General features: G+C 37.2%; 1 protein-coding gene across 1 annotated transcript; it reads left to right on the forward strand.

The window, feature by feature from the left end:
• The first annotated feature begins 515 nt into the window (after positions 1–515).
• Positions 516–4,406, forward strand: LOC111905260 (WD repeat-containing protein PCN). Its single transcript, XM_052768070.1, has 11 exons — positions 516–771; positions 865–1,008; positions 1,386–1,677; positions 1,767–1,830; positions 1,904–2,017; positions 2,093–2,255; positions 2,373–2,511; positions 2,584–3,137; positions 3,259–3,440; positions 3,531–3,791; positions 3,872–4,406. The coding sequence occupies exons 1-11, from the start codon at positions 604–606 to the stop codon at positions 4,149–4,151; spliced, it is 2,361 nt and encodes a 786-aa protein (XP_052624030.1). The 5' UTR covers positions 516–603; the 3' UTR covers positions 4,152–4,406.
• Positions 4,407–10,821: the final 6,415 nt, after the last annotated feature.

The following is a 10,821-nucleotide window of genomic DNA, read 5'->3' on the forward strand; positions in this document are numbered from 1 at the left end:
CACAAAGAAATGGAAGGACACATCTTCTTAACCTCGTGGAGCAATGCTGATCTATCCACCATGTTAAAGGCATTCAAGAAATCCACAATCAACATTACAAGAGACCCATTAGCATGGTGTTCACTCAACACTCTATTGGCACTGTGTAACACAACCTCAGCACCGCCGAACACACCAACCATGAACTGAAAATCATTAAGATACTTGACCATTTCTTTACCCACACCTTTCATGACAATCTTGGAAACCAGACGTCTCCGTATAGTGCCTACTGCAATTGGACAGATCCCGTTGTCAGGTTTAACTAGGAACATGAAAGGAGTGGACACTACAGTTTAACTAGGAACATGAAAGGAGTGGACACAACAAACTTTGCCAAAATGGTTAGACATCTCTGTGTATCTTTGGAAACCATACGGCTCCATAAGTGTTGTTGCCGTAGTCAAATTTCAAAGTTGGAGGACTCGAGGTTAGTTTTATAATAGTTGAGCGAGGAAGGTATTATGAACGTTGCCCTGATTTACCCTGACTGCTTAATATACCCTCGTCGAACGATACCGTCGTTTTCTCCAGAGAGATTAGGGTTCAAGGAAAACGGCGGAGATGCTCGAGTTCTACAAATGTCGTAGTAGCTCAGTCGAATGGAAACCTTCCCCGATAGTCGCTCTAGCCACCAGCGTGGACGAATCTCAGGTCGCTGCCGCTAGGGAAGATGGCTCCCTTGAGATATGGCTGGTATCCCCTGGCGCCGTTGGTTGGCACTGCCAACTGGTATGGTCATTGCTGGTCTTCTTCCTCTTCTTATTATTCATATACGTGTTATCGCTACGGAATTAGGATTTTGAATTTGTTTCGTTGTTGTAGACGATACACGGTGACCCAAATCTGAGAGTGTCTTCGCTCGTATGGTGTAGTTCGGGTTCCTGTGGCTTAGCGGCTGGCAGGTTGTTGTCATCAAGCATTGATGGATCAATATCTGAGTGGGACTTGGACAACTTGACACAGAAGGTTTGTCTGTATACATATGAATTTTGACGCTGTTAATATAAAACCTTATTTAGTGCCATGAAGAGATTAAATGGTCATTTCTGCTGCTAACATGGGTAAATTATTGACCGAAGAACTGGTTGGAAGGTGATGGCTAAACCAGTTTTGTAATGCAGCTGTTAAATGGTTGATAATTATGTTACTTTTAACGACCTTCCACAATAATAATTTGTGGAGCTTTGAGACTCATGCATTGACATAGTTAAAATGACATATCACATAAAAAGTTATCAAGCAAGCAGTCGTTTGTAATTATTATTTTGGAGTCGAGAGTCTTGTTACTTGTTTAGTCTGGTCCTAAGGTCTTATTTAAGGTGTAGTTTATCTGATCTGTGCAGGTTGTGGTGGATCCTATTGGTGTTTCCATTTGGCAGATGGCTACTCATCCTATGTGTAATAATACAAAACAGGATTTGGGTTATCTAGAGAATGGACACGCAGCTATTGGTGATGGTGATGGTGATGTGACGAGCGACAGTGAAGTGGAAGGTGATTCGGTTGAGTTATATGAAGAGCCGATTACCGGGAATGCATGTATAGCAATTGCCTGTGACGACGGATGTGTGCGTTTATATGATATATCAGACTCAGATGAGGTCACTTACCATAAATCGCTGCCAAGGGTCAGTGGTGAGATAGCATGGCTCACTCCTGTTCCTATTGCTACTTTTCATTCATTCATGGTTGGTTATTAATTTCATTTGTTGTTTGTTGTGCAGGGCGTGTATTAAGCGTCACTTGGAGTCCAGATGCAAGAAGGATATATTCAGGGAGTAGTGATGGGTATGTGCATTTCTTTAGTTATAATCTAGTAAATATGTTATTAAATAAAAGTTTGAGTGGGAATTTCATTCAGGTTCATAAGATGCTGGGATGCTAAATCGTCTCATGAAGTATACAGAATCACTGTTGGTCTTGGGGGGTTAGGCGGTGGGTCTGAACTTTGCATATGGTCTTTGCTTGCTCTGAGGTAATTGGGGATTTGGGTTTGTGTGTGTGTGTGTGTGTGTGTTTGAGCTTATTAGCAGTTTGAATGTGGTTTCAGGTGTGGGACCCTTGTGAGTGGGGACAGCAGTGGCAGCGTTCAGTTTTGGGAGAGTTCACATGGTACTCTGTTGCAAGCACATTCTTGTCATAAGGGGGATGTGAATGCTTTGGCTGCTAGTCCTAGTCATAGCAGGGTGTTCTCAGCTGGATCAGACGGTCAGGTACTACCTGAATACTAATTTAATTTTAAATTGTACTTGGTTGGATGTTGTATGATATATATATATATATATATATATATATATATATATATTTATTTATTTATATTTATGTTTCAGGTTATCTTATATAAGGCCTCTGGTGACAAGTCTTGTGAAGCAATAAAAAAGAAGTGCAAGTGGGTGTATGTTGGTTATGTGAGAGCCCATACACATGATGTGAGAGCCTTGGTTGTTGCTGTACCCATAAGCCGCGAAGGTATGCGTATGCTTCTCAGGGAATTTTGTTTCCAATTAATTATTTAATAAGGAAGGACTTGTGTTACAACAGATTTATTGGTGTCGGGTGAAGAAAAGGTAAAAAGAGGGCATGGCACTGGTGTTGACTTGAGCATGAGCTACAATAAGTGGGCTCATATGGGCATTCCCATGCTTATATCAGCTGGAGATGACACAAAGCTTTTTGCATATTCAGCCAACGAGTTCACCAAATTCGGTCCACATGATATCTGTCCTGCACCACAAAGACCAGCCATTCAGTTGGTGTGCAGTAGTAATATGCTTCTGGTCCAGGCTTCAAAGTGGTTGGATATCTTTACGGTTGATGTGAAAAGAGGAGACGCTGTTTCAACTACTGATATGGTGGCTCGAGTAAAGAGCAAGAGCAAGAGGAAGATCATTTGCAGCTCCATGTCCTCTTCAGGGAGATTTTTTGCGTATTCAGATCATGTGAGACCTTGCCTATTTGAGCTGATGAGAAAGGAGGAGGGAGGGTGGTCCATAAGTAAAAGGAAACTCCCACCATGCATACCTTTTGCCCATTCCATGATATTTACTTGTGATTCTTCTCGGTTAATGATATCAGGACATGACAGAATGATATATGTAAGCAATCCTTCTGTTTCTCTCAACTGTTGAGTTATGTCATGACTCATGAGAATGATATGTATATATATATATATATATATATATATATATATATATATTATAATATATTTCTTTTCAGGTTGTAGATGTTGGAAGCCAGAAATTAAGTCATCGATTCACCCCATGTTGTAAGGAGTCAGATTCAGAATTACCACCTACTCAGCCTCCAATTACAAAAATGTTTACTAGTTTGGATGGACAGTGGCTAGCTGCAGTCAACTGTTTTGGAGATGTGTATATATTCAATCTAGAGACACAGAGGTAATAATCTACTACTCTAGGCTCTAGCTAGTGTATGATGTATGTAGGGCTAATCTGATGTAATTTTGTTTGTCTGTTTGTGGAGAGCAGGCAACACTGGTTCATTGCAAGATTGGATGGTGCCTCTGTTACAGCTGCAGGGTTTAGTCCTGGAAATAGCAATGTGCTAATAATCTCTACATCTTCAAACCAAGCCTATGTTTTTGATGTGGAGGCTAAGAAACTAGGGGAATGGTCTAGACACAACACATTTATGTTGCCTCGAAGATATCAGGACTTTCCTGGAGAGGTTATTGGGCTCACATTTCCGCCATCTTCAAATTCATCAACTGTCATCATTTACAGTGCCAGGTTTCATTTTTTTTTCTAACCTATTATTCAGACTTTGAGAGTGTTTGCTGATTGTTTTTGTTTAATGGTTTGCTTTGTAGGGCAATGTGCTTGATTGACTTTGGGATGCCGGTCGGGTGTGATGAAGATCCTGATGAGAAAGCAATAACATTAAAGAAGAAGTTATTAAAACGTAAGCTGCATGAGTTAGAAGGTAAAAAGGGTGGTAGGAAGAATTTTGAATTTTGTGCCTTTAGAGAACCGGTTTTATATGTTGGCCATCTTTCAAAAGGTTCTGTATTGGTCGTAGACAAACCATGGTTGGAAGTTGTTAACAATTTTGATGCCCAGCCAGTTCACAGACATATATACGGGACATAAACCAAACCCCAAACCCACTCTTTAATGACAGACAAAACAAATGGAGGGTAGGAGTAGGTGTAGGTAACTACCACTACTACTACTACTACTACAATTGGTTAGGTAGAGGAGCAGAGTTCAATTTTGATCGCTTTATTCCATATGGTCAATCATGTTGTGTAATGAATGTATTGCTTAAATCTTGTTGCCTTTGATAGTAAAATTCTTTTTAATGTACATTGGCTTTTTCATTAGATGGGTTTCTTTTTCTGATTACTGCTGGGTTATCCATATTCTTCTTTACTTCATTGATATATATATATATATATATATATATATATATATATATATATATATATATATATATATATATATATATGAAACTTAATCGGGCCGTGATAATCACGGACCTAGCGAACTCATCAACAAGCTATTTGATTTTAGATAAAAATGTTTTAATGACATTTATTAATGTCTTCCGGCCGGAGGACTAATTGGATTGTTGCGAGCCGAACAAATGGGAAGTGCTTTGGAAGAAGCAATCTTTTACCAAGTCATCTTATTGGAAATAACAAGAGCATTTATGAATACTCAAAGTTTCATGACCGAAACTACTTTTCAAAAAACTGTTATGTTGTGTTTAGTTGCGGAAAATGGGTTGTTTTCCGAAAAAATTTCTCAAGAAAAATCAAAATTTTGAAAACATATTTAGTTTGTCTATTTTTCCAAATATTTCATGGAAAATGAAAATAATTTTTCGTTTTATAAAATTACAAACTTACCATCACCACTACCCCATCACCAGTATCGCTGCCACCATCACCATCTCTGCCACAATTTCTGCTGCCACCACCACTGCCTGTTATCATTGTCGTTGCCACCACCACCACCGTTGCCATCATCGACACCGCTACTGACCCCACCCCCACCCTACCATTGCTACTGTTCTCTAAAAATGAAAAATCGATAGAAATATACGCATCTAAACGTGTTGTCTAATTTTCTAAAACTTAAAATAAAAAATGATTAAGTTTTAACTAAAAGTATTTTTTAAAATTTCTAATGAAAACTGAAAATGAAAAACGAAAAAGGAAAGATGTTTTTCCGCAACTAAACGCAATCTTAGAGTTTTAGAAAAATCAATTCTTAGGTTGTACAATGCTTTAATGAGAAACAAAAGATATAATTTAAGAACGTTGCTATTTCTTGTATATAGGAATACAAAATCACAAAGGTTGTTGTCTTAGAGCTATAGTGGAATTAATGTCAACATCCTCTTTTATACTCATATAACGTTTATCTCTATTAGAAAACTCGAAAACCGCCATTGATAATATATTATTTGACATTTTCATCCTGCTTTGTGCATTTTGTTTTCTTTTGAGACAAAATTGCAAAAATAGTCCTTGTGGTATGCATTTTTTTGGGGGTTTTAGTCAAAACCTCGACTTCTTTAGATTGATGGTCCTTTTGGACTAGTTTGTATGTGAAAATGGTCCCTCCGAAAATTGAAATGACTAAATTGCCCTTGTGATATATTTTTATATTTTTTTCTATTTAATTTAATGTTTTATTAATAATAAAATGGGGCCCACACCCCATTCTCTCTCTCTCTCTCTCTCTCTCTCTCTTTCTCTCTCTCTCTCTCTCTCTCTCTCTCTCTCTCTCTCTCTCTCTCTCTCCAGCACCCACATTTGACGACCGTTTTTCTCCCCCGATCAAACCTTGAAACCACCATTGTTCTGATGAAAATCGAAGTTGTAAACCAAAATAAGAACCCAAATCAACAACCCAAATCTCGAACCTATTTCTCCTTCTTCACACCCAAAGCTTTGATGAGATAAACCAGCTCCAAACACCCTTCTTTTCATTCAATTTTGTTGTTGCCATCAATAAGAAGAATAGGAGGCAGCTGCCTCTTTTACTTCGTCTGTCTTCTCCTTCGGATGATGGCCAATCGAAGTTGCTCCAACCTTTCCACCTGTCAATCGTAGTCACTAAACTCCCCCCCTGAAGACTGTTGCGATCGCTGCTGCCTTTCCCCCTTTCATCATCTATTTCTTCTTCGTTCCCTGGCCTGAACCCACCACCGAAGTGGGTGTTTCCCCAGAGAAAACATCGGAGGCGGCAACCCGTTTTTGATTCCCCACCTTCGCACCTTCCTTCTGAGACAGAAGAAGCACAGGAGCTACTTAAGCAACCCTTGCTGCTTTCGTTACCACCTCGAGCCTTCCCTGTCACTGCCTCGTTCGTGATTAGCCTTCTCGATCAGATGAAAACCAAGGATCGGAGGTCCTTTTTCCCGTCGCTGACATCATAAGTTGCCCCCATTAAGTATGCCTATTATTCTTCATACCAATCATCGAATTGCTAATAAGTACTGAAATCTTGTAGATTGTTGTCGGTGATTCAATGTTATTTAGATATGAATCTTGCAAAGGTAGAGGAGAAGATAAATTGATGTATGAGATTAAAGAAGATGAATGTTGTGGTATGTATTTTGGGATGTAGTGGTCGATTGAGAGAGAGAGAGAAAGAGAAAGTGGGAGAGATAGGGTCACTGAAGCTTTCTCCATTAAGTGTACGTGTGTATTGATGAAGAAGATGAGAGACCACATTTGTGTGATATTGTCTGAGTTTTAATTTTGACAAGAAGCCGTGTGGGTTTTTTAGGAAGAAGATGATTATACATGAGAGAGAGGTGGGCCCATTTTTATATTTAATAATAATAATAATAATTTTAAAAAGTGAAAGAAAAATGAAAAATAAATTCATTGAGGGTATAATAGTCTTTTTAGTTTGGACAGGGACCAAAATTGCATGTAAACCAGCCCAAAAGGACCACCAATCCAAAAAAGTCGAGGTTTGGACTAAAACCCAAAAAAAATGCATACCACAGGGATCATTTTTGCAATTTTGTCTTCTTTTGACATTAAAAATCCTTTTGATATCTTTCTTGAGTGTATCTAGCATAAGTGTTGTATGTTCATATATTAAAAGTTGTAATCTTGATTCATTTACATTTTGATAACGTACGGAAGCGGTAAACATAAGTTAGGTATTGTCAATTGTTGATTCACCTACTGACTGAAGCAATGTGATGACGTCTCCTATATATTTTGTTATCACTAATGCACGTCATACACAATGATGAACCAACATAAGTTAAATGCAAAAATAACAACATACTTTCATTTATTTATTTCTTACATCCTTTTTTTATTACAACATCCCATTGTTCTTAAGAAGATAGGTAAATTTGAATATTTGAGAGCTTGAAAACTTGAAAATTTGATATTTTTGACCGATTAGGCCGCATAGCTCCGACTTTGACCAACTCCGATTAAATTGGCCGACTAGCTCTAATCCTAATTGGTTTAAGATTGCCTAACGATTAATCCACAATTAATCGGTCATCTAGATCGATTTTTGCAACACTTATATTTATGAACCCTTACTTCACAATAAAAGATACCAAAATGTGACTAGTAGCTCGTGGTTTTTCAACTTTGGACTGTGCATTTAAAATAAAGAGATTACTTTAAAGGAAAATGACATTCTCCCCTACAAAATCTTGGCTTCCTGGTTTACAAGATGTTTAAAGTATAATTTACCTATTAAAAATTTCATTCATTTGAAATAATCAATTTATACCGCCACACAAACATTATGTGGCATTACTGCTGGGTTATCCATATTCTTCTTTACTTCATTGATATATATATATATATATATATATATATATATATATATATATATATATATATATATATATATATATAAAACTTAATCGGGCCGTGATAATCACGGACCTAGCGAACTCATCAACAAGCTATTTGATTTTAGATAAAAATGTTTTAATGACATTTATTAATGTCTTCCGGCCGGAGGACTAATTGGATTATTGCGAGCCGAACAAATGGGAAGTGCTTTGGAAGAAGCGATCTTTTACCAAGTCATCTTATTGGAAATAACAAGAGCATTTATGAATACTCAAAGTTTCATGACCGAAACTACTTTTCAAAAAACTGTTATGTTGTGTTTAGTTGCGGAAAATGGGTTGTTTTTCGAAAAAATTTCTCAAGAAAAATCAAAATTTTGAAAACATATTTAGTTTGTCTATTTTTCCAAATATTTCATGGAAAATGAAAATTTTTCGTTTTATAAAATTACAAACTTACCATCACCAATACCCCATCACCAGTATCGCTGCCACCATCACCATCTCTGTCACAATTTCGGCTGCCACCACCATTGCCTGTTATCATTGTCGTTGCCACCACCACCACCGTTGCCATCATCGACACCGCTACTGACCCCACCCCCACCCTATCATTGCTACTGTTTTCTAAAAATGAAAAATCGATAGAAATATACGCATCTAAACGTGTTGTCTAATTTTCTAAAACTTAAAATAAAAAATGATTAAGTTTTAACTAAAAGTATTTTTTAAAATTTCTAATGAAACTGAAAATGAAAAACGAAAAAGGAAAGATGTTTTTCCGCAACTAAACGCAACCTTAGAGTTTTAGAAAAATCAATTCTTAGGCTGTACAATGCTTTAATGAGAAACAAAAGATATAATTTAAGAACGTTGCTATTTCTTGTATATAGGAATACAAAATCACAAAGGTTGTTGTCTTAGAGCTATAGTGGAATTAATGTCAACATCCTCTTTTATACTCATATAACGTTTATCTCTATTAGAAAACTCGAAAACCGCCATTGATAATACACTATTTGACATTTTCATCCTGCTTTGTGCATTTTGTTTTCTTTTGAGACAAAATTGCAAAAATAGTCCTTGTGGTATGCATTTTTTTGGGGGTTTTAGTCAAAACCTCGACTTCTTTAGATTGATGGTCCTTTTGGACTAGTTTGTATGTGAAAATGGTCCCTCCGAAAATTGAAATGACTAAATTGCCCTTGTGATATATTTTTATATATTTTTCTATTTAATTTAATGTTTTATTAATAATAAAATGGGGCCCACACCCCATTCTCTCTCTCTCTCTCTCTCTCTCTCTCTCTCTCTCTCTTTCTCTCTCTCTCTCTCCAACACCCACATTTGACGACCGTTTTTCTCCCCCGATCAAACCTTGAAACCACCATTGTTCTGATGAAAATCGAAGTTGTAAACCAAAATAAGAACCCAAATCAACAACCCAAATCTCGAACCTATTTCTCCTTCTTCACACCCAAAGTTTTGATGAGATAAACCAGCTCCAAACACCCTTCTTTTCATTCAATTTTGTTATTGCCATCAATAAGAAGAATAGGAGGCAGCTGCCTCTTCTACTTTGTCTGTCTTCTCCTTCGGGTGATGGCCAATTGAAGTTGCTCCACCCTTTCCACCTGTCAATCGTAGTCACTAAACTCCCCCCTGAAGACTGTTGCGATCGCTGCTGCCTTTCCCCCTTTCATCATCTATTTCTTCTTCGTTCCCTGGCCTGAACCCACCACCGAAGTGGGTGTTTCCCCAGAGAAAACATCGGAGGCGGCAACCCCCTTTTGATTCCCACCTTCGCACCTTCCTTCTGAGACAAAAGAAGCGCACGAGCTACTTAAGCAACCCTTGCTGCTTTCGTTACCACCTCGAGCCTTCCCTGTCACTGCCTCGTTCGTGATTAGCCTTCTCGATCGGATGAAAACCAAGGATCGGAGGTCCTTTTTCCCGTCACTGACATCATAAGTTGCCCCCATTAAGTATGCCTATTATTCTTCATACCAATCATCGAATTGCTAATAAGTACTGAAATCTTGTAGATTGTTGTCGGTGATTCAATGTTATTTAGATATGAATCTTGCAAAGGTGGAGGAGAAGATAAATTGATGTATGAGATTAAAGAAGATGAATGTTGTGGTATGTATTTTGGGATGTAGTGGTCAATTGAGAGAGAGAAAGAGAAAGAGAAAGAGGGAGAGATAGGGTCGCTGGAGCTTTCTTCATTAAGTGTACGTGTGTATTGATGAAGAAGATGAGAGACCACATTGTGTCTGTATGTGTGATATTGTCTGAGTTTTAATTTTGACAAGAAGCTGTGTGGGTTTTTTTTAGGAAGAAGATGATTATACACGAGAGAGAGGTGGGCCCATTTTTATATTTAATAATAATAATAATAATAATAATTTTAAAAAGTGAAAGAAAAATGAAAAATAAATTCATTGAGGGTATAATAGTCTTTTTAGTTTGGACAGGGACCAAAATTGCATGTAAACCAGCCCAAAAGGACCACCAATCCAAAAAAGTCGAGGTTTGGACTAAAACCCAAAAAAAATGCATACCACAGGGATCATTTTTGCAATTTTGTCTTCTTTTGACATTAAAAATCCTTTTGATATCTTTCTTGAGTGTATCTAGCATAAGTGTTGTATGTTCATATATTAAAAGTTGTAATCTTGATTCATTTACATTTTGATAACGTACGGAAGCGGTAAACATAAGTTAGGTATTGTCAATTGTTGATTCACCTACTGACTGAAGCAATGTGATGACGTCTCCTATATATTTTGTTATCACTAATGCACGTCATACACAATGATGAACCAACATAAGTTAAATGCAAAAATAACAACATACTTTCATTTATTTATTTCTTACATCCTTTTTTTATTACAACATCCCATTGTTCTTAAGAAGATAGGTAAATTTGAATATTTGAGAGCTTGAAAACTTGAAAATTTGATATTT

The sequence above is a fragment of the Lactuca sativa genome, chromosome 1 (genome assembly GCF_002870075.4).
Source record: "Lactuca sativa cultivar Salinas chromosome 1, Lsat_Salinas_v11, whole genome shotgun sequence".
NCBI classification, from domain to species: domain Eukaryota; kingdom Viridiplantae; phylum Streptophyta; class Magnoliopsida; order Asterales; family Asteraceae; genus Lactuca; species Lactuca sativa.

What these genes read in the sequence shown, in the direction of transcription:
- LOC111905260 (XM_052768070.1), top strand. Translation starts at nt 604, where the DNA reads ATGCTCGAGTTCTACAAATGTCGTAGTAGCTCAGTCGAATGGAAACCT. An exon ending in TGGACAACTTGACACAGAAG is followed by an intron (nt 1,009 to 1,385) that starts GTTTGTCTGTAT and finishes TGATCTGTGCAG; the next exon opens with GTTGTGGTGGATCCTATTGG. An exon ending in TTCAATCTAGAGACACAGAG is followed by an intron (nt 3,441 to 3,530) that starts GTAATAATCTAC and finishes TGTGGAGAGCAG; the next exon opens with GCAACACTGGTTCATTGCAA.